The 24,571-nt window shown below is 35.9% G+C and overlaps 1 protein-coding gene across 1 annotated transcript in view; it reads left to right on the plus strand.

Moving 5' to 3' along the window:
- The window catches only part of Tmem131 (Transmembrane protein 131), a 41,968-nt gene extending 22,847 nt beyond the window's left edge, over positions 1-19,121 (plus strand). Inside the window, exons 14-27 of the mRNA XM_019049994.2 lie at positions 110-323; positions 1,305-1,659; positions 2,570-2,764; positions 3,924-4,063; positions 4,961-5,148; positions 6,156-6,463; positions 7,138-7,288; positions 7,954-8,090; positions 8,893-9,199; positions 10,058-10,454; positions 11,254-11,448; positions 12,096-12,272; positions 12,999-13,327; positions 14,005-19,121. Of these exons, the coding sequence (XP_018905539.2) occupies positions 110-323; positions 1,305-1,659; positions 2,570-2,764; positions 3,924-4,063; positions 4,961-5,148; positions 6,156-6,463; positions 7,138-7,288; positions 7,954-8,090; positions 8,893-9,199; positions 10,058-10,454; positions 11,254-11,448; positions 12,096-12,272; positions 12,999-13,327; positions 14,005-14,124 (3,213 nt within the window). The 3' untranslated portion in view covers positions 14,125-19,121. The remainder of the gene's footprint in view (positions 1-109; positions 324-1,304; positions 1,660-2,569; positions 2,765-3,923; positions 4,064-4,960; positions 5,149-6,155; positions 6,464-7,137; positions 7,289-7,953; positions 8,091-8,892; positions 9,200-10,057; positions 10,455-11,253; positions 11,449-12,095; positions 12,273-12,998; positions 13,328-14,004) is intronic.
- Positions 19,122-24,571: the final 5,450 nt, after the last annotated feature.

Genomic DNA, 24,571 nt, shown 5'->3' on the forward strand with positions numbered 1-24,571 from the left:
TTACCTCACCCCCTACTTTTTAGGTGTAAAATGTAACCAATCATTTGTTGTGGATTACATGTAGATTTCTCTTAAGCATGACTACAATTGCCATTTTTTTTACCTCCAGGAGCAGTCGTGTTCTATTCCACTGGAAATTTCATCGGAATTCAACTTTCCAATGAATGTGGTGAATGTATCGCACACTTCTCTTGATGCAAGCGGGATCTCATTCTCACCAGAAAAGGAGGCAAGAATAGATCCCATGACCACTAGTATCGTTGGACAGTTAGTTTGGAAACCTCCAGAGGAAGCGTTTCAGTCACTGCTCCACAACAGCACAGGTACCACAATTTATGTGTAGAAATTTAATCATGTTAAAGTATTCTTAGTTTCAAAATATTGATGTGTATCTATGTAAACTCAAGAAATTACATGTTAAATATCATAAAGGGCCTTACAACTTCAAAAAACCATTAGTAGGGAAATATTGTCACCTCCGCTAAGAGAAGTGTTTTCCAAGTATTTTGATGCAAAAAAGAAAAACACCAAAAATTGTGAAATCCTGGTCTGAGGCTTGCAATCCAAAACATGTAGTTTTGAGAATTTTAATCTCCTGTGTTCAAGATTGTGAGCCGTTTTGCCATGTGCATAGCACAAAAATGAACATAACTTCTCAGAACTTAATATTTAAGACACGAGACTGTGTTCTCTGTCAAAAACTCTAATTTAGATTTTTGACCAAACTTGGTAAAATTTGCTTTCCCGAATAATTTGTGTTGTTATAAAGGTCTTTTTCCAATAGACAATTGCATGTCAGTTTCAAATTGAAGACCTAATTTTTGTGAATTGGATAAAATTAAAATGAGGCTCTGTAAATGGGCCATTAGACAAGGCATGAATTGAAGCACTACGCAACATGTTATCTCTTCCAAATTTCACGAGAAAAACTAATCACACAGTGGAAAGTTTGAAAATCTAGTTCTGAACAAGAAATAAGTGTTTAAGATCAACATTGACTGAGTGGCAAAAATACAAATGGAATCTCTGTGTATGGATTGTTTTTAATGTAAGATTTTGAAGAGAAAATATGTTACTTTTTTTCTAGTTTAGACATTTTCCAATGGCCAACTCCAAAATGCATTAATCATCTTTCATAAAAGTTCTGTAAAATATTAAAAACTTTGCTATTATCAGAGGAATTTTTCCCTTGCAAACCGTTTTGTCAAAGCTAGAGATTAAGAAAGTAAATCACTCATGAATATGAGCCTGATTGCATCAATTTCATGCGAATGCTTTATTAATTAAATTCAATTTAATTCCAGAAACACAAGAGTTCCTAGCATCTCTCTCGCTTCCGTTAAACGTTGCAGAGTGGGATCTTCATCATTTAAATTCGCAGCGCCAGCAGTTCCGCACTTTTTTTTCACAACCACTCAACTTTTCGTTGAGACTTGACACAACAGAAATCCGCCGCCACCTGTTTTTAGCTCAGCTCCCACTGTCATGGCCAGTCATGACTCAAAAGACAATTGAGTTTCCTCTGACGTTGATCGGGAATCAAACGTTCCGGAATTTGACGCTAATCAATTTTTCCAGTCGACAGCCTGTAGTTGTTCAGATTGCACCTTTTGTCCTCTACAAAGATTATCTGGAAAATGAACGAGAACTCAGTGAATTGTAAGTATGATTGTATTAAAGAAATATTCCCTCATGCTAATATTTTTATCCTGTAGTTGCTGGCAACCAGGAGCATCTGGATAATGTAACAATACCATTACTATTATTGGTGTTCCAGGGGTAAAAAAGTCTAATTTTTTTTTATTTAAGGCTGGTTTTTTTTTTTTTTCGTCTGTAGGGGAAAATGATAATGAATTTTGGTTAAAAATTGGAAAAGACCACTTGAATCTGAGGAAAGGCTTGGAACTTTCTGCACTGCCTGCTTGTTCTACTGTCTATAAATAAACTAACAAATGATAGAAAATTGTTGGAGAGCTCTGAAGATGGAAAAGAGAAGGATATATCAACCAACTGCAAGCCCGCAATATTCCATGTTTTTTTAATCCATTAAAAGTAAAATGTACTTTTTGTACAGTCCCCCCAATTTTCCTGATATTCTGCTATTTAGGTACCTCGATGTTCTAATACTGATACCAACAAATCAAAACGCCTAATTTTACGATGTCCAACTGTCAATGTCGAATTCCCAGTGTGATGGAGAGATTTTAATGATCAATGGTGAAACGGCAGGAATGTGTATCTTGGTCTGCTGTGTTGGAGACTTCCTGGCATACTTAATTTTCTACATAAAAACCACTGAATGTCATTTCTTAAAAACTTCGGTGATTTTTCATTCAATGTGAAGGAAATACTGTGAAAATTTCAAGTTATGATGCTGGTTTGGTCTCCTTTTAAAACATTAAATAGGAGCTGAGATTTTGAAACAACACATGACCACAACCAAGATCCGCATTTTGTAGTTTCACCATTAAAATGCAGTTGCTTTCATAAAAATTTGAAAATCTCTTTACGCAGCATGTCATTGAAATGAAATTGAATTTTTATATTTTTATTTCAATCCTTGTTTCAGTTTTAATTTCACCAATGAAGCACTGAATGATCCAAGCCAGTTTTCTGTATCAGTAGAAGATTCCTTGATCTGGGACTATCCAAATGCACACAGAGCATCAATTTTGTACCTCATCCCTCCTGCTTCAAACCTCACCCTATCTATCTGTTTTTCTCCATCAAATGCCGAGTCAATCATAGAATATATAGCTATCAGGTACTTATAACTTCCTGCACTTATTTACACGGAGAAATCAATGCTAGTTTTGTTGTTTCAGAAATCAACTGAAAAAATTGACTACTCTTCACTAGTTTTAGTTAATTTAGGAAGAATATTTTCCAGTGTTCAGATTTTTTTCAGTCAATGTAAATCTAGAGATAGAAAGGTACAGATGCACTTTAATACCCTGTTCTCTTTAAAGTTGCCATTAAATGCAGGGTGTCTAGCATCAGGATTTTCCCGATCCTGTTAGGATTTGAGGTCAATCAGTGTTTAATCCTGATTTCATCAGGATTTGAGGAAAAATTGGTCGTACAATCAGGATTTGAGAAAAGTTGGCCGTCCGATCGGATTTTTTTATCAAGCTATTTTTGGAAATTACATTCGCCTTGCATGAAGTGATGACGTTATTTTTCCGCAGTTTGCCTCCCGCAAGAGGAGTTATCCTGGCTCAAAACCTTCTCCTATTTTTGATCAGGATTTAGCAGTAAAAAATCAGGATTTCCCAAAATGAAACAAACACCCTGAAAATTTCTTCCTACATTCTCGTTTGCTGCGACTTTTGAGAAATTTTCATTGAGAAATCTCAGAGGAAGTCTTTAATTTCATTATTATTTGAATATATTTTCTGCTTTCAACAATAGAAACTGTCTTTTAACCAAGAATAAATTAAAACTCTGGTGTTTTTACCCTTTCAATACGACAGACAGTTAACTTGTGTCAAGGCAGTGCCATTGCGCAACAGAATCATCGCCTTGTATTCCCTATCTGTTGATGAGATAAGCATGTAATATTTCCTATCTTTTGGTGAGAATAAGACTACAATGATAGGGTATTCACTACTGAGTGCAGGAAGAGAAGCTCAAACGCTATTCTCTTTCCTAACCTGTTATTCGAAAGTTTATCGTCTTTTTCAATTAACTTAAAATATCATTCAAAACTGGTCCTTCAAATACGAAGTCATGAGTTGCAGCCTAAATGAGGTTCCTTATTATCTAAACCAATTTGAGCAAGGAAAGCAGCGAGTCTTTTATTTTAGACATTTTTATAAAGTCAGAATGCACCCTGGATCCATTGAAGAATAATTTAGCTCTTACAAGTATGATTTTTCATAAAAGTGCGCACCCCTTCAAAATATTGAAATTACTGTTCACAGGAATAATTTAACTACACTGGAACTCGTCAAGTTGCACGGTCTTGGGACAGAAGTTCAGTTCAAATTCGGTAATCGAAAACCAGGCTCTGATTCGCCACTTTTGTTTGAAATTACAGAAAAGCATCTGAAGGATTGTGAGAGTAAGTAATTTCCAGCTTTTTTAATCCAACTTCAAAGATATTTGATTCAATCTCATTTTATGTGGAGCACCGTCCATCGTCGCCATATTCACCCAAAATTTATTAACATTATTTCATGTCAGTTTTAAAAAAAGAGACAGCTTGTCGCATGGATTAGTCTTATTGTTTTATATTTGATAAGAACGAATTTATTTCTTCCGCTTATAATAAAATTAACCCTTTCCGGTCCAATGTCGGATATATTCGCCGTGAAAAATAACGCGTTTAGGTCCGATGTCGGATATAGTCGCCCAAAAGTTTGAACTTCTGTGCAGGCCCGATATCGGGTATATTCGACTGCTCCAGCAAGTGGCGGCCTCTGGTGGAGCCTTTGGAAACCACTGTCTTTGTTGACAACATCGCTGCTACCTTAACCTCACTTAACGACGGCCGTGGAAAACTGCCGCGGACCGGAAAGGGTTAAGTACTGCTCGCAATAAAATTCTAATTGATCCCAAGAAATCAGGTATTTAGCTGTCACGACACGGCATCAGGCAGCATTAAGACGGACCAGACGGACCCAGTTATCGTGGAGAGGCACGGGCCGCGCTGTTGCCACATAGAACTCAATATTTATGCGAAAACTGCTTGTACCAGAATCCCCCCTATAATGTAACATTTGGCCGATCCCGATACGTTCTGTTATGTGCGATTTCTACTGTAAGTGATAAACGAACACATAGTGCTCACAGAAAGAATCACATTCTGTCAATATCCATCCTTTTCCTTAAGTCATCAATCTAGTGTATTCAACAGGATGTTCTGCCGATGGTCATAGCCCTGAAAAGTTGTACTATAATTGTCATCGCGTATTCTGAAAAAGATTTAAGTGATTGAAAACTATCCTTTTTCTTGCAGAGGACAAAAATCAAAAAGATGCAGCTGCTCCAAATTTGACAGTGAAAAGGACCTTCACTGCACGTAACACTGGTGAACTTCCGATCCTGATACTAGGATATTTGATCAATGGCTTACCAACAGAAGGATACGGTTTTAAAGTCCTGAATCCAGAGCCTTTTGTCCTTCTCTCCAACACAACGCGGAAGGTAAAACAAGCTTGTTCATCCTTGATTTTCAGTCGCCCCTGTACAACGTAGTTTTAGGTTATCAGCACACAGCATATATCCATCTTATTCCATGTGGCATCATCAGCAACAAAGAGTTTAGTTTCTAGCTTGTCATATTTAATATCCGAAACGTATCCTATTTCGAAGGTGGTGTTCATTGAAAAGGAACCATGTCTTCGAAAACAACAAGCCTGCTTGTTTTTTGGTTCGTAGAATACCACATTTTGAATAATGAAAACCAGTAAACACTTGGCACTTTTTCATGGATTTCCACTTTTCTTTCTGTCATTTTATCTGCCGTCTGTTCTGAGGTAGAGAAAGTAATCAGTCAATTAAACACAAAATTAGCAATAAGTTTCCGGTAAAATTCAATTTTCTCGCCACTAAGTAAAGAAAAAGTCTTATGTAAATCGTTTAGATTAAAATTTTGTCATAAAAAGTATTTTCTATCAGAATTATTGTTTAATTTCATTCCATGAGCAATTCTCTTTTTTCTCATAAAAAATTCCTCTTACTAATGTTGCTCCTATGAAGATGGATGTTTGAATATTAAATCAAATAATTAAATCTTTTTAAAAAAATGCAAATTTGATTAATTTAGATAAAACATTAAGTTTTTCAAAAAAGATTGCCATGTACCATCGATATGCTGACTTCTCCTAACAGAGGAAACGGCACAAATTAAGATATTATTCCTGGGTTACACCCTTCAAATTCATCAATTTCCTCTTAGAAATAAAAAAAATCCATCAGCTGTCTCGTTGAAATTTTAATTTAACTAGTACTATGTTTGCAAAAGAAAATTCCTGTTTTTCTCTCTCTCTCAATATGAATTGATTTGGTCCTAATGTCTCTCTCTAATCGCTCCTGTACATTGATGAAAAGTTCTCAGGAGGCGTCTTAACAATCTTAACTGACTTATTCAGTCAGAAGTACTGAGAAATATTCATAAAAATTCATAACTATCAATTCGATTTTGTTTCAAGGTGGATATTGCCTTCACTCCAGATTTCACACTGGCACGAATAGAGCGCACGCTTACCATCATTACAGACATGTCGATTCCAACCAATTACACACTTGTTGCAACTCTTCCGACGCACATGCTCGCCCCTTGCTCCGCAGTAATTAAACGTCCTGCTTGGGAGCCGCTACTCTACTACATTGTCTTGACCTTGAAACTCACGCTCCTAGCGTGCGTCATCGTAGCAGCATTCTTAGAATCGGAACGACTATTGAAGTCTGTAATCATCCGTGCGCAAGATGCAGCTATTCAGCCAGTTCTTGATCTTAAGTAAGTTTGAACTTAGAGCCGATGAAGAAAATTTTTTTTTCAAGGACTGAAACTTTCTGCTGAAGGTTCTTTAGTGGAAAATAGAATTGAGTATCCAATATTGCTCCCATCAAATATGTTTCTGCGTGAACCAAGGTCCCTTTTCTTGTGAATGGTCACAAATACAGTAAAATATTTAATGTCTCCAACTTTATCAATCATTAGCATGGTAACTCACTTCGTAACTTTTTTGGATCTGAAGCTCTTCAATTGGAATTTTTGAATTTGAAATTCTGCTCTAATTTTTTTGTTCTCCTTCTCACAGTAATACCTGAAATTATTGTCGCAACTAGAAACACAATCAGTCGTCAATTATGCTACTCATGCCAATAGAATATTCGATTGATTTGTAGGAGGAATCAAAGAATTCTCTGTAAAGTTCGAAGACTCCTCCAAAATAGTGCCCAAGTTTCCAATCCTTTGCAAAGAGTAAATTTCTCATAACTCAATCCACCTCTCGTATTTCAGCCTTTCTGTGCATTGAGTAGATGGAGGTCAGTGATAGAGGACACACCCTCTCTGCTCTTTAAATATCATCTCAATTCTTATCAATTTTAATGATGTTTGCACTAATAAATAAATTATACTTTGATAAAGTATCATGTTGCATAATTGCGTGTTGCCTCAATTTTCAGGAGTGTGGCTGAAAAAGACATTGAAGAAAAGATGAACTATAGTGATAAATCTAGCACAAAGGAAGGCAATAAACCTCCCGCCATTAGCCTTGATGAATCTTACTGTGATCCCTCTAGTCAGTCCTCCTCCTGGTTTAGCTTCCCATCATCGGTAAGTCTTTGCAATTTTAATAGAAATAAAAGAAGTGAATAACAAAGAATTTTAATAGTCTTTCAGTGAAAGCGGGGAAAATTTATTCAATACAGTGTCTAGAATTTTCTAGACCATATTTTGAGACTAACGGCAAGGTTTCATGCTTGGTTTGCAGGGATTAGAAGTCAAAAGTTGATGCCTCAAAAATTGCAAATTTCACGAGAATTTTTCTTTTTTCACTCTCTCCTGAGAAACTCTAGCTCTACTTTCATTTTCAGAGCAAGTTGAAAAGTGTTAGTTCTTTTTTAGTTCCACTTCTTTTCTAATCTCATTTAATAGTAAATCAAGTTAGAAAGTATTTGATGGTCTTATCTCTGCTGTGCATTTTTTCATTTTAAAATTGAAATGTAGTCTGTCAAATGCATCGCAAAGAATGAAAATTGCCATTTGACAAACTCCTACGGCTTCAGCCTGAATCCTTCTGTGATGCAAGTAACCTCTCTTCACCTCAGCAACTTTCTACAAACTTGTGTGCTAAAGCTAATCATGTAGAAAGTAAAAAAGTTGAACTCTTTACATTCTCTTTTATTCTTTTCTAACGATGAAGCAGCAGTAAATTTTTACCTCCTATTTCTAACAATTTTTTGGAAGGCATTATATAACTTGGTCATTTTTTTTTTCAGTTTTACAAAGAGAAGAGCGATAAAGAAAAAGTGAAGACAAAATCTTCAACTAATTCTACATCTAATTCAACACTGAAAAGAAGAACGCCTGCTAGCAAAAACTCTGAGTCCACCTCTTGGTCCAGCATTTTCAATGCGTAAGAGCCCTCATCGATTTTCTCCTTTGTTTGTCTCTTCTTATACTTTTTTATTGTTTCAAGTTCATAATATCAAATTCTCATCTTTTGAAAAAGCTTGGTCACTTCATTTTACATCAAGAAAGATATGGGAGTGAAATTTTTAAAGTATACTGTATGAAGTATATGCATACCATAAGCAATTAGAAGCTCTATGTAGAACCTCAGAAAACTTCTCAGTGGAAAAACTTAAGAGCACATTTGTGACATGAAAAATAGTGGCTGAAGAGCAGCGCTAGTAACAGGCTTGATGTTTAATTCAAGGATTGGAACACAGTCATATTGGCACATTCAAAGACTAGGGGCTTGCTAGAGCCAATCAATCCTTGAAAAATGGCTCGAGCTGCTCACCTAACTCCACTTCTCAGGCACCACTTTTCGTAACATATACTACACAATATATTTCTGAACCGATGTGTAATCCTGCCATGCTAAGGAAGAACGCCGTATGAACAGTTGAGAGTTGCCAAATTTCCCTCGATAAAACATGTATTTTTGACGACATTGATGCATATTTTCCCTTGAAATTTTCGGATGTTTTAAATTAAATTCCATACTACATTGTCTGAAAATTGTTTAAAATAATATTCGCAATTTTTTCAGTAAATTTGGTATTAATCGGAAGGAACTTTGCAGGGTCTGAGGGATCCGGCTTTCTTCCTTAGCACGGTAGAATATTGTTACATTCATCTGACCATGCCATTTTTTGTTTAAATATGCTTTTTTGTTTGTTCATTTTGAAATGTCTATTATATTTTTGCAGGACCTCTAGTTCACTTTTGAATATGTCCAGTGCACCAAAAGTGAAATCGGAACCTCCTGAACAACCAGTCAAAGTAGACGATAACAATAAAATTTCAACCCCCAAAGTGAACGGTAGAACTAATCACTTGCCAAGTGAAGTGAGCGTGCAGAAAAAAGCAGCAGCCAATAATAAAAAAACTAAGTCCAAGTCGAAAAAAGAGGGAAAAATTGAAACTAGTCTAACGAAGAAAAATTTGGAGGAGTGGAACTCATCCAGCAGTTCTCCTTCATCGACCAATTCTAGCTGTCATGAAAAGGAGTTTAAAGTGAGTGATTTCTTTTAGATGTTTCTAAGTTTCCATTCTTTTCAGTCTAAAGTTTAAAAATAGAATGAAATAAATTAAAAATAATCTGTAAAGAAAGGCAAAGGAAATAGAAGTAACAAACTGTGACCTGATTGCACAGGAAGTGAAACTACTATTATTTTCTGAGTCACCTGCAAAATTTAAATAGAAACTCATTCACTATATTTGAAAGACGGTTACCTTTTTAGGATACCTGCGTTCAGTCTAAAAAACTTGATTCTGATGAATTTTGTTTCTATCCATTCAGACTGTATCATAAGGAAAATTTCAAGGTTAAGGTGAAGTATTTGTGACTGTTTCCAGAATGAAGGACCTCAAAGCAAAAAAAAATAAAAATCGAAACATTGATATATACTACTGTTTAAAAAAGTGTTTCATAAAAATGTTAGCAAAAGAAATTCCCCAAAATATCGAACCAAATGGGTATTATTATGGAATGAAAGTAGCAATAAGAAAATAATTAGTTTTGACAGAAAATTATGCAAAATTGCAATTTGTCATGTCTGGGGTTTTTTATCGTAACTTTACCTCCTCTTTTGACTTTCAAATTAAATAGGCTACTCGCAATTTGAATCTCAGTTTGGAAAGGACTCAACTCGGGGTTTTACGATGTTAATTTTTTTATGCGTAAAAACACTCATTTTCTAGCTGTTACTCATTTTTTATCGGCTCCTGAAAAATCTCCGAAATAGGTCGTTTTTGAACCAAGAGATTCATTTATTCCTCAGAATATTTCTCAGCTTTTTCAGTCGATTCATATTTCTCACTCATTTCACTCGTGTAAGAATGTTGTAAGAATGGTTTCATTTTTCATTACAGAAAACAGAAAGGAGTTTGCCACTTCAAGAACTGCGTGACCAGGCTGCCAAGTTAACTCCAAAGCAAGCCAAAGTAGACAAACCACTTACCAATGGAGTTGTGTCGTATGCAACAACCGAGGCAAGCGATGATAGTGACAAGAAGAAACCCAAAGTTAAAGTGAGTGTGAAGGTGGCCAAGCCAGGTCACAAGAAGACGAACAGTTTAGACTTGACAGCCAATTTTGAAAATGCACAAACGAAAAAAGTCAAAACAGTGCTGACGAATGTTAAATCGCTACCCTTGGCCAGAAGTAACAAAGGAAACTTTGTGGGTCCGGTCTCGGTACAGTCAAATTTGGAGAATGGAACTAGGAGTCATGTTTGGGAAGACAACAAAGCTATTAACACTCCAAAAGGTGCGTATAACAGATAAAATTAATTTACTGAAAGTGTTGATACACAGCATTTTGGTAGTAACATTTTATTTAATTTTTGGTTTGTTGGTTAGCCAGTGCTATGGGTTAAAATGAAACGTAAACTCGCATTAACTTGAAATTGAAGAATGTATTGGTCGAAGCTTTTCGGCCTCAGCCATCGTCAGGACTTAGCAAACAACACAGTTAGAGACAATACATGATTAATTTTGATTAATATCAGTTTATACAAACGTTGACATCAAATGTATGAATATTTGTATGATCTGATATTAATCAAAATTAATCATGTATTGTCTTAAACTGTGTTTTTTGCTAAGTACGAAGATGGCTGAGGCCGAAAAGCTTCAACTAATACATTCTTCAATTTCAAGTTATTGCGAGTTTATGTTTTATTTTAACCCATAGCACTGGCTTTCCAACAAACCAAAAATTAATTTACCTTAGATCTATTTTATTTGCCTTTGTCTTTTAGGGTTTCAAAAAAATTTAAAAAATTCCTAGAAGCGCAATTCACTGCATACCTACTGTCCAAAAACGAATTGAAAAATGGGTGTCACAGATCCATTGCATTTATAAAAAAAAATTTAGTCCAATTTATACTGATGGGGAATCTTGCCAGGAAACTGGTAAATAGCTTTTGTGCCCTAAAAATTATGTATGTAGTATCTTCTTGCTGAGCGTAAGCTCATCAAGACCTAACAATTTAAGCAAATTAATTACTGTCTTTTTACTGATGAATTTTTCATGTAAATTAATTTTTGAATCTTTTTATTTTTAGTTACAGCATGGGTACCTCCGCTACCTGCAGGAACACCTTTTAATTACAGCGACCGCTCTCAAAATTTGAAACAATCCAAGCCCATGCGACTGAGCTTCAGTGATGTTGTTGCACGCTCCGATAATCGTCAACCGTCTAACAGCGCAGCCTACCACAAGCGAGAAAAAGCCTTCGATTTCTCAGTTCCTCCTCCAGGTAAGACTAAAGACAAAGATTTTCATTCAAAAGCCTACACAATGCCCTATGAAAAACGCTGCACTTTATCTATGCTAGTAAATCAGAAGATTCTCTTTAAGTATCATTCAAGCATAGTGACTCAACTTTTGTTTGTTCTGTGAATATGATGCTGATGTTAAGAAGTAAAACATCTCATGAAGTTATTTTGTTAATTAGTGCATCAAATTGTGTATAATAAAAATTGAAATGAAGATATTGTAACTGAAACACTTTTTATCAATACGTAGCAGTGTTTATTGGCGAGAATATTTAAAGTAGTTTATTGTAATGCAAGAAATCTCTGGCAAGTAGAGGAGGTAACATCGTAAAATAAGGAATGAAAAGGAACAAACATAAGCATGAAACTAATGAGATGGACCAATGCAAAGAACTGTGAGCCGAGGTAACATGATGGTAATCTTGATAGAGTTCAGACACCAGGTCTTATGACTCAAAGAATTTTAAGTTATGTTCTTCTGATGAATATTGTATGCTAAAATTATATTCTTCTACTATTATTTTGACTTATAAAGTGAGGGTAGTCCCCCTTTCAGCTAGAAAGAATTACTCTTCAATTATATTTGCTGAGTTCCGGAGTAATTATTTATTTCGATTCTTTTTTGCAGAACCAATTGGACCCAAAAAATCCACAAATCCAGCGTCACAAATGTGGGGAAACTCTTTATTCTCAAGTGTGCCTCCGTTTAGCAATGTTGACAAAGTATGGGATCAGTCTATTGTCCTGAAAATGATAGAAGAGGAAAGGATCAAGAAAGAAACTCTCGCTCGCAATGCTTTAATAGGTGATTCTGAAGTCATGTCGTCACTTCTTAAAATCTGTCTCGGCTTATAAAGATATATTATGTAATCAGTTCTTGCTGTCTAGGGATTTTATCTAAGATCAAGTTTATTAGTCTATAGAAAACTGAGGTATAGCTATAGTATACAAAAATTTTAACAATTCTATCCCATAAATGCGAAACTTCACCAACCAAAAGGCCAATGTGGTTGCGATAAAAATGTGAAGGCCACCCAAAGGAGGTTTTTTAAATGTAAAAGCTGCCCAAAGGAGGTTTTTTAAGTGTGAAGGCACTCAAAAAGAGGAAACATTCAAAGGCAGTGCTACTTTTTGTGAATGAAACTATCAGATGCATCATACTTTCAGAGGGAAACTGCTAAGCACATTACTTTCAGCAAAGAAAACTGAACTGTGTGTTTTATGCCAAGAAAATAGGAAAGCATGCAGTCTTGTGTCGACAGCAATGTGAGGGCAAAAAACTTTCTAAGACCCTTTTCGTTTCTTTTCTGGTAAATATTAAGTAACAAATTTCATTAATCATCGAGTAACAACTTCTAAAATTCCTCTAAATTGGGAAGGATCAGTCGAAGATTTGGGAGCTGTTTCAAGAAAACTGTGGGGTATGGGCGCACATTAGATGCCATCCTTGTTGATGCAGCAAAAAAAAAAAAAAAAAACTAAACTTTCTACACCCCTTTTTTACAATATTAATTAAATAATCGGTTTTCAGACTCTTGGCCAAAGTCAATCCCCTCGCTATGGTCAGACGCTCCGTCATCCTCTCTACACACCGGGAGCCCACTCAGCAATGCGGTCTGGAGCAACTCGTCTCCGACACGGAGTTCAGTGTGGGGCAGCGATGTTTGGGCACCTCCTGCTGCCTCTACCCCTCCCCGCACACCCTTGCGGCCGCCTCCTGGGCTAGCACCCACCACTCCGAGAGTGGCCCCTTCTTCCCCTCTCCATGTCTATCCAAATTTGGCTTCGCGCCAGCGGATATTCGATGAAGGAGACATCCCTCTTCCACCAAGCTACACTGCCAATCAAGAGAAATCTCAGGTGAGTTCCTCTAATGCCTATTATTTAAATTTTTTCTTGTTTAGAATTTGACAACTCTTGTTGTAATTATCAGGGATACAAAATTTCTACACAGCAGCCAGTGACCATAGTAATATGAAAAAACAAGGGGGAGGGGGACAATGGGAAACAAGACTAAAAATGCATAGTAAAAACCAAGACATTTCAGCTCAGAATGGAGCCATTTGCAGTCACAGAAAAAGTACAAAATATAAAAAATTTCATAGAAATCTGAGATCTACACAATAGTGGTCAAGAATCACAAGAAAATTATCAGAGACTACAGGCATGAAGAATTACCACCATTCACTGTCAAGTGTTGAAATAGCTCTGATACTTACTCTATTTCGGCCAATTTTTATGAGATTATTATCATATAATTTGTGACTCTACGCCAATAAAGTAACTAAGTAAGAGTGCGATCCGTCAGTTCTCCATGGAATCCATCAAAAAGTATCATGAACATTACCAAGAAATACCCCTTGTGCAGGAGCAATCTTCAGTAAAAGTAGTTAATAGCCACCATATTTTGCGTGATTTCTTGGCCTGGTGGGAACAAATAAGTATCAACTGGTTGGGAGGGTATATGCTATTGCACATGTAAACATTAAATTCTTTCATTCGGTTTTTAATGCATTTTTACATGTATTATCTTTCAGCCAAAGCTTTCACAGACGCAAGAGTATGACCCATTCCGATCTCTAAGCAGTATCTGGTCATCGCCCTCACCATCTCCTTCTCCCTCAATTTGGAGCTCTAATCCTTCACAAAAGAATTGAATTTTTTATCTGCGTTCATCTCTAACCTCACGCCTTTCTAAAAAGGTTTTCTTTTCTTTTTCACCTTTTATTTTCTTGAAATGACAAAGGACCCATCTTATTTTTTTATTTTACTGAAAAATTATCTGGTACAAACTGATCTTGACCTCTGACTTGTAGCACTTTCTTTCAAAATTTTCTAAAAGCTGTAACTGTAAATGCCCAAGACCTAATCTCCTTTCTAGTTTTTCCTTTATCGGAGTAACTAGTGCTCTGTGTAAAGTCTAAATTCTAAGCACAAATTTAAGATTTAATCTAATCTGAATTATTGGAAAGAATGGTAGAACCATATAGTTAAAATATATCATGAAATCATTCTGACCGTAACGAAATTTGCTCTTTAATCTCCACTTTTCGATGCTCACAATGATGTGAAACAAATGACCTTTTTCATTTCAAAATGAATCATACGTTATACTAACCTGCCTTAATCTCACACAAAATTGAATCCATTGAAGTGAAACTAAACTGCCATCAAAGTGATTCCTTTTCCAGTCAAGTTTGGTCACAGGTCTTACTTGTTGAACGAGTCGTGTTCAAACTGTCTGGAAGCACGATTCTCTTGAACTTTCACATTAATAAACGTTGAGATATAAACTTTAGAGTTTTCATCCCTTAACTCATTACAAGGTTGAATTTGAAGAATTATTTAGATAAAAAGCTAACTTTTAAAAATAGCAGAACATTCCTGTTTTCAGCGTTTAGCTTCAATTAAATTCATTCAATTCAATTTCAGGAGTGAAGTTTGATATGTCTGAAAACAAAAACAATAATATTCCCTTTATGTTTGGTAATGTTTGATTTAGAGGTAATGCTTGCAATCAGCTTAAATAGATTGCAGAGATAGTAACCTCAACTCCTTTTATGTCTAAGAATTAAATCGGGAATCCCAAAGGCTTAAATTAGGAAAGAGAAACCAGTGTAGGGAAGCATTTGTTCATCAATGATTGTTTGATTTTATAATGGAAATTAACCCTTCCACAATCAAATCCTCTCATTAAAGTTTATTCTTGCCATAAACTACTACTCCAAGGATTTTCTGTCAAGTCAAACAATCTCTTGTCTTCGCTGTGGCTGAAACATTCCTAACTGAAACTTCAGTGCTAGAGTATAACCTCCAATGTGTTCTGTCTGTTCCAATCAGCTCAGGCTTCTTTTGTTTTGACAAATCCAATGGCAGTATAATAAGCGAAGAATGAATTTTTGCAGGGTTATAAAAATTTTCTGTTAACTTTGTTTGGAAAAAATTCAGGCACACTTTTTTGAAAATAAAAAAAACCAATCAAGTATGAACCGTACATATTTTACTCTTTTACCAGATGTGGTTTATTCAAAATTGGAATTTTTTCTACCCCCACTTTTATCAAAGGAAATTTGCTACATCTTCTCTTTTTTTAACATTTTGAAGACATTTCTCAGCTGCTTGTAGGAAGTAGTTTTTAAATTAAATAATAAGCCAGTTGATAAATGGCTTTGATCGAAAAACATTTTTTGGGGCTGTCTATTTCTATAATTTCTTGTAGAAATTAAAAAAAAAAAAGTTCTTGCAAAAAGTTCAACAGTGTCCTCAGGAGCCACAAAGCACCAATTGCGATCAATTTTTGTTGAATGAAATAAACGGATGAAGTCATCATTCTTGACTTTCTGGGTTGAATGAATTTTCTGCACCAATTAGGAAATATCTGGCTGAAAAGTTTATTGCTTAACCTTTTGTTGCGTATACGTTTTCTGTCTGAAATTTTAAGGGAATAGTGTCTGTAGGAACACTTTGATTTAAAGCTGTTGGTCTGCTAGCACATAATTCTGAATTTCAATGGTTAAAATTTGCTAAATAAAATAGAGTGCTGCAAAAATGAAAGATCTGCCCTCTCTTATATTGCACATTTCTCTTCTCGTAGAATATTTACCTCAAAACTTAGTTCACAAGACAAGTCTTGAGAAAACAATGATAGAAGACACCCCCTCCCCTCCCCCAAAGTTTACACCAGCGATAAAGACAGAGCTCATTGATTTTTGGTGCTCACATCACTATTTACATAATTCCTCACTTGATAAGAAATTTAATATTAACAACACGGTTAATCATTCACCTTGAATAATTTTTCTCATGCTTGTTCTTTTTTCTTTTCCTTCTCAGTTTTCCTCTTCCTATTTTTTTCTCCTTTCTAAGGAGTGTAAAGGAGAACGCAGCATAATTTAATTTCTTTTTTTTTATCCGAAAAGAAAATTCATTGTTCAGAGGAAATGTTCCTTTTTATTATTTTGAAGCATTTTAAATACTTTTATTTCTAGTCATTGATCCATTTAATTTTTTTTTTTGTATCTCTTTGAAGTGTTTGTTACTATTTTCTCTCTATTTTCTATCCTTCAACTTGGTCACAAAAATTGATCACGTTGTAAATTCAATCCAACATTTTGGATAGATATTTGATTTAATCTGATCCATGAATTCTCAAATAAGAAGGATTAGAATTCATATTTCCAAACTGATTCAAAGGCCCACCAAAAAAAAAAAAGAAAATAATTTTAAATTATATTATCTGAGCTCTTGTGGTATTAAAGCTGTGGAATCCTACAGTATGTTCCATGCATGAGCAGAGTCAGTTATGTCCTAAGTAACATACTATCATTTGCAAATCAGAGGAAAGCAAGAAAAGTGAAGTGACCGATCTTCTCTCAACCTTTGCAGTGTGAAAAATGTATTCTCTTTCCGTAAACGCGTATTTCTATCAAAATGCAAAGATCGTTAGTAAATTGTTCAATTCTCTTTTCTCTGCATTTCTCAAACCTGTAATAGTGGCTTCTTTACTTTAAGTGGAAAATAACTGGCTCAATCATTGAAGGATGAATAGAATATTTGCCAAATTAAAAGAGATAGGGCCAGTGATTGTTTCAAAGAATAATTGTCAAAACTCAGATTGACTCAATGTCTCTAAGTAGCTTTAACTGAATATCTTGGTTGAAATTAAATAATTGTTCAATGAAAGTTGCAAAATGCTAGGTCCGTAGATTGTTTTATAAGGCTATCATGTCACAGTGATTTTCTGGCTTTGAATATCTTGTTTTCTTCAGATTTATTGAGACTGTTTGGTTATTTTTTTCTATTCATTGTCAACATAAATTAAAAAACAAAACAAAAATTTCTGTTTCTCTTGGCAATGTGGCTTTATGAGCGTTTTCATAATGAGATCCGAATTTCAAATCAGTAAAAATCAATACTCGCAAGTAAGAAAAAAATCAGTGAGAAATAATTAACAATTTTTTGGATTTTCTAAACTTGGAAAAGCTCAAATGCTTACTCAGGAATGGATTACGTTAGAGAAGAAATGATATCGACGGTGTGAGTTCATAATCACGTATCTTGTTTGCGGTGTTTAGATATCTCCGCTCTTATTTTATTATTTTTCCAAGGAGTACAAATCAACATCATTTCTTGAAGTTTTGGCAGAATTTTCCTTGCACTTAGAAGAAAAATCACAGAATTTCTTAAGAATTGCTGTTGAGTAGCTTTCTGTTTGAAAAACAAAGTATGACAGGAAGTCTATAAGGTCGCAAGCTGAGATATGTGGTTGTGTGCCTGATCATGGGAACAAGAAAATAGGCAGTGATTTTAATAAATTTGATATTAACATTATTCATCAACTATAGATTAATCGAAATCGATGAAATGTGTAATCGATATTTAAAGTATCCACCTTTTTAACTTAACTGTAGCCAGAACGAAGGATGTATGAAGGGGACATAGGAGCAGAGTAATCCTCCATGCTGCCCTCCTCCCTGAACTAAAAACATCTCTGTTTAGTCTTTTAAATTTCCTGGAAAAGGGGCAGGCCCCCCAGCCTCCTGTAGTTTTATACATGATAGTAACATGATAATGTGATCAAGACTTGCCTAAAATCATGACAATGACACCCACTGTGTTGAAAAGTTAATTCTGTCATCAGCAAACTCGTTTTGAAAAATGTACCCATCCTTGAAATTTTTAAGGTGTCAAATTGTACTCTGTTAAGTTGACGTCACTTCGTCCTGATTACATTGATATATTCCCCATTTTCTGGCCTTAATATCAATGAGATTTTGATTTTTTTGTGAGTTTCGAATCCTCAACCTCACGCATTCCTTCCCCAGATTGTAGCACCATAGTTTGCTCGTTGTAAGGTGTTGATAATTTTAATTTTCCAATTTTTATCGAATTTTTTATCTCTCTGGCTCACCAATCAATTTTTTTTTACTCCGCGTTTGTATGTTTTATCACAATTGCCTCTCCTTTATTTTTTGCAATGCTGTGAGGCTCAGCCAGTATAAACATATTTGGAGGTATTTCTGCCAAAGGGAATTGTGTGGATTAAAACATGAGCCGTGAGACCCATAAGAATATATGCAGAACAGGGCTCACGTCATAATGCACATAGTTCTGTGTAGCAGAAAGATGTCCTTTTCTTTCAATCACTCGCTGTTATTTTTTAAGCTTCCCTCTTTCTATCATTACAAATAAGTACCATTTTCTGACTCGGTTTTTTTATGTTGTACAATCTAATCTAAGCACGCCATAGTTTTGCTTCTGCCGAACTGATTCTTTTTAATCGTCGTTGATTTTCATTCTCATTGCTCTTTTTTTATTACCCCTGAACATTCTGCGTAGAATTGTTACATTATCATTTATCAGTAGACCATTGTTTTCAACAATTGTAATTTTTTTCTGTTACTTAGGTACTTATGTATCTAAATATTTCTTGACACTAATGGCTAACGACCTAAATGATACATTTTTCTCCAAGTTTCAAAAACGATTTAGCTTTGAAACCCTCTTTATGTTTCTTGTTGGTAAAAACAATTTACAGCAAAAAAGTCTGGCTGCAATTATTTTTTTTATGTATGACTCTTTCTTCCTTTTTTTGTAAGTCCGAGGCCTGTCTCTCAATTAGTGAATGATCCCTTTGTTCCCCTTGATTTTGTTTTTGTCACAAAAAAAGGCCATGAAATTTTAAAATTTCATTTTTGATTTTATCTCTACCGTTTTGTCAATGCATTAAAATAAAATGTCCAATGGAGGTCAATCTTTTGGATTAATCAGTCGTTCTGTGATCATAAAATTTTAGGATGCCACTTTCATTGAAAAAAGTTTCAGTGAAGAAAAAAATGTTAAAGGTATTTAGGTATTTGAAAAGATGAAACTCTATGAGTTTGCTCATAATCTTTTCAGCATTCGTCTTCACATAATTTTAATTTTCACTCTATAAACACTGTCAACTTGTTCCTTCGAACTGTTTCCAAGATTTCCATCAGATTGAATTTATATTTGCAAGTGTGATAATTTTTTACCATGTATGTAATGCCGAAATTGACATAGATAAAACTGAGAAAATTAGAATTCCAAGCTTGTCAAATAGTATGTGAGAAAGCAGCGCTATTGCGTTTCAAATTAGGTATATCAAATCTCCTCATACGGTATCACTCTTCTGATCAGATGATGCTTAGCTCATTTCACAAACTGTAAATCTAACAACCCTCCTCCCCCCGCCCTATTTCTCCTAAGTGTTCCCTTATTGTTGGTGTTCTCCTTGTTTTGAATAATGTCGATGTGATTTTAATAATTGTTTAATCGTTCGACAACTTCAATAAAATAATTTTTTTACGCTCTAAAAAGAATTTTACTCTCTTCCTAACAAGCATACCCTTTTATCAATAATTACCAAGCATTTTCCATCTGACCATGGTTTAACCATGATTTGTTTTGACAGGGTAGGTAAGTAGGTATTATGAAAAAAAAAGAAAGGAAAGATGTAGGAAAAAACAGAAAGGAAGAAGGAAAAAGGTGAAGAGAGTCAAGAGAAAGGAATGTGCGTAACTACATATTGCAGGCACCTTTCACGCCGATATTAAGCAAATTGTGTAAATTCATAGATTTTAGTTTTAAAAAGTGTAAGCCCTTAGACTAGGCACCTGTCACTAAAATTTAGCCCACCTCCATTGCTGCTCTTCAGTGGAGTTTTCTGTTTAGAACTTTAACAGAAACAGAATTAATTGGAAAATGGTACAGAAGTTCCGAAAGTTGCAGCTTCATCTTCAATATTTGTTTAGTCTGCCTCTTGGATATCAGGTGGGGCGGCCTCCGAGGGGTCGGGCGCCTTGGTTACCAAGGGGGGCAGCCACTGAGGGTTGGGCTTCTTGGATTCCAAGGGGAGCACCCCTGGGGGTTTGGTTTCTTGGATGTTAGGTGGAGCCACCCTGGAGACTGGGTGGATGCCAGGTGGGGCACCCCTCACCCCCTGAGATGTTAAAAGCACGTATCACACTGCTGAAATTTTTACCCTGTTGCCTGGATCCATGATTTGCCTTCAATTGGCCGGCTATGCAAAATGACTGTCGCGGTGCACGAATTGTGGTATCAGAATTTCGCATCTAGATTACATAGTGGGTTGAAGGCGCTCTTCTGTATCGTATATGAGTGGACCTGTACAACGATGTTGACCAGAAATATTCAGAATTTTGGAGTCTTCAATCGAGCCGTAATTTTAAGAAAGGCCCGAAGAACATAATTGCACTTTTTCATTTAAGATTTTCTTTTCTGTTATTCCTACTTCAAAAAAGAGTGTCCAACCGCTCGGTTCGAATTGTGGTTTTAAAGGCTTCTGGCTTTGGTCATAGTAGTCTCATGGAAGACTGACAGAGTCACCATTTACAAGATCGCAACTTACTCAAACTCACTACTTACTTTCCAATCATACAATGCTTGATCTGGCCATCCCTGATAAAAATTGGCGATAAAAGCCGCGTTTCAAAATACCATAGGAAATCTTATAGCCGGCTAAGGAAGCCAAAGAAAATCATTTAGCTGGCTGTAGAATGCGGAGAAAATCATATGGCCGGGCCATAGTTCCTATCGGCGGGCTTTACACTTTATCGCCTGGCTGTTGCTTTTTCGCCATCGATTATAAAAGGCTACCTATAAGAAATTGTGTAGAAATTCGTGTGCTTTGGAAATCATTAAGTTTGATACGGAACCACCTTAACATTTACAAAACACACATTATATTTTCCTTCAATACATATTTTTTTTCATCAATTAAAATGAGAATAATCCATACAGGATGTGCAAACATTTCGAAATCATGAGTTGAATAACGCTGACTCCGCCAAATTAAATATCAGAGCCTAACACAAAGCGGAGTGGCGACGCACTGGCGCCTACAAACCTAACAGGGATACTTCACGCATTGCGCAACGCGTCAAGTATCCCTGTTAGGTTTGTAGGCGCCAATAATGCGCGTTTCGCGCTGCGGCTGCCCGCCTGCCGCGCCGCAGCGTGCCACGGCGCTTGAAGCAACTATTTCACACCAGAGGTATTGCGCAGTATCATACGAAATTGAAGGCGCTCTAATATATCAGGAATGGCAGGCATCCATCAAAAGTACGGAGCTTTCCTCGCAAAATAAACCAAGATACTACGGCCCAAAAAGAGAGCAGTCAAAAACTCACTAGGTCCTAGCATCCGTAATTAATAACGTTTCGCATACACTTTACCGCCTAGCTGTTGCTTAGTCGCCATCGGCTATAAAAGACTAAAATAAATTGTGTAGCCGGCTGTAGAAGCTATTGGAAATCTTACAGCCGGCTGTAGGTCTACGGTATTTTGGAACACAGATTCTACTGCCAATTTTTACCAGGAATATGAGATCAAACTAAAGCTTATCTGATAAGGAATTGTAAGCGTGAAACTCTTTTTTCAGTCATTAGGTAAATGATCAAAATCCGCCAACAACAGGTTAAAAACACTAATTGCATAAATCCGTATCTCGTGATGAAGCGTCAATTCGACTTAGTGCCGAAAACGCGAATTTCGGCAGTTCTGCCGTATTTTCTAACAGTTTGAGAAATTATTCAAAATACTGATGGAGTCTGAAAAAGTATCTTATTCTTGCTATCCTCAAGAATGATTACCCCTCTACTAACAATAAAGAGGAATGTAGACCGTTTTCTTACTCTCCTGGAAAGTCGTGTTTTCCGAGATACGCACTTCTGCACTTTTACCATCGAATAGTGCATCATTCTAGAATTCGCGTATTGCGTTGATTAAGTGACATTGGTCGATTGCTAAAATAATTGTTAAAATCTTTGGGTCATGCTAAATAATTAATGAAACACCATTCGAGGGTTTGAAATGGTGCTATACATGTTTCATCTTTACCATCGATGTGCAGAGAACGCCAGTGCCCCCCCCCCCCCTCTCATTCTCTTTTAAAGGCTTTAATGTTGGAGAATTTTTAAACAAAGATCGATCAATCGAATCGCTTTGATTTTCTGTGAGAATCCGATTACATCGATTTAAATCACGACGAAAAAATCGAATTCCTGAGAATCGATTTTAAAAATTCGTTAATTACGAATGCTCAAAATTCGAACTCAAAAAATTAAAAAAAAATCGGCTCACGGGCCGATTGACGACGGCTAACGGGACGAGATAAGTTTTTTTATTACCTATTAAGATTATAATTTTAATTTTATCCTCAAGTATCATTTTACTAACAATAACAAACGTAATAATTTTTTAAAAAAATATAAATATTATAATTGAGTGAAAAGTTATATCAATAAAAAGAAGAGACATAAATCTATTTTTTTATACAAGATATCGTAGAATTCATTCTTATTCTTCCGTTTATGTTATGTTTTAAGTTATTTAATATTATAAATATATTTTTAATAATTTATACGTTAACGTTATGACGTATTTGAGGATTTATATATGAGTGAATTTGTGCATTTATACATTACGAGTATGAGTGGATTTATACATTCGGGCAGTCAAAATATAGAAATTTTTGATCGTGAGTGAAAAAATCGATTGATGCGATGAATCGATCTTAATAAAATCGATGCGAGATAATGGATTTTTCGAGAAAATCGATTAAAAATCCGCGAACACCAGTCTCAAATCGATGACTCCAGCGGAGGAATTCGAGATGCTAGAACGACCTTGAGTATAACTATCAATGGAGTGTGGTTGTCGGGGAGACGGAGGGAAGAAGGGCAATGGCGAGGAGATATCGTTGGCAATTCTGGCGAGTCTGAATCCGATAATTGGATTTTAAGCGGCGCTGAAATGCAGCTCCCCGAGCAGGGAACATTCGTAAGAGAGGAAAGGCGTGAAAGCCCGTCAAAGCTCAGCAAATGGCTATTACATTAGTCGTCATGCCGCCAAGTCGAGGGGAGCAGGCAATGATGTCAGATCTCATATTGCCTAGTCCGATTTTTTTGTTCCGTCCGTGGGCAGGTCAGCCCTGTTGCCCATTCCAGCTCTTGCCCATTTCGTCAACTGGGCAGCCAGTCCCCGGATTGCCCGGTCTAAAGTAACAAAATTACGCCAACCCATTGGGCCGGTGGTCAATTTTAAATGGAATCCATACGCTAATCCACGAATGTCTCAGTGGCCGATTTCCGACGTATTATTCGCAAGATCTTGAACGAAACTTGACTTTATCAAAACCATTTTCAGGCGTTGTGTAATAAAAATATGTAATATAATTCGTTTTTTCCTCGAAAGTTTATGTACAAATCGAGTTTTTTTTTTTAAAAATTTTGTTAATATTTTCATTATTTTGGATGTGCGTGTTGCATACTCAAAAATTTGAGGCGTTGCCTTAGTACGAAGACTAGACTGAGTTGAATCCAGCGCCTTGATGCAACTATTCGTGTTCCACGGATGACCGTGTTGCATGTTCAAAATTGAAGGCACTTTCGCTCTCACTTCTTTAGAGATGCACGAGTCTCGTCAGTTGTTGCACTTTAATGGCAAAGTATCTATGTAGGGGAGCGTTATCAGCTAGTGACACGAGAGACAAGACCGAGGTGTCCACGGCCAATAATTAACTGGTCATTTTTCAAAAGGCTTTAGATGATTCGACGGACACCTTTTTTGTGTCAGAATGACGAGCGATACATCGCATCGATCCATAATTTCAGCCACTTGTCAATTTTTTCGAATTTTTTGAGATCGCACTTCTGTTGTTACGTATAAGACTATAAAGAATCTATGTATACCAAAGTTGACAAAAAAATTCAAAGAAATAAAGGCAGGGTTTTTTTTTAGAGGGAAAATGTCGCATTCGATATTGATATCGAAAGTGCACTCGAATGGGATATTTTTCCTCTAAATAAACCCTTCTTTTTTTTACCATGGATTTCTATTTCTTCGTCAAATTTGGTACAGTAATTCTTTAGTCTCATAGCAAGTACAGAAGTGCAAATCTGAAGAGTAAAAAAACATGACAAGTAGCCGAAATTATGGAACGATGAATCAATAAATCGCCTGTCGCTTTGACACGAAAAATGACGTCCGTCGAATCTTCTTATGAATATTCCTACCTTAAGCACCAATTGTATTAACCTACTTGGATATCGGGTTTGT

The sequence above is a fragment of the Bemisia tabaci genome, chromosome 4, assembly GCF_918797505.1.
Source record: "Bemisia tabaci chromosome 4, PGI_BMITA_v3".
NCBI classification, from domain to species: domain Eukaryota; kingdom Metazoa; phylum Arthropoda; class Insecta; order Hemiptera; family Aleyrodidae; genus Bemisia; species Bemisia tabaci.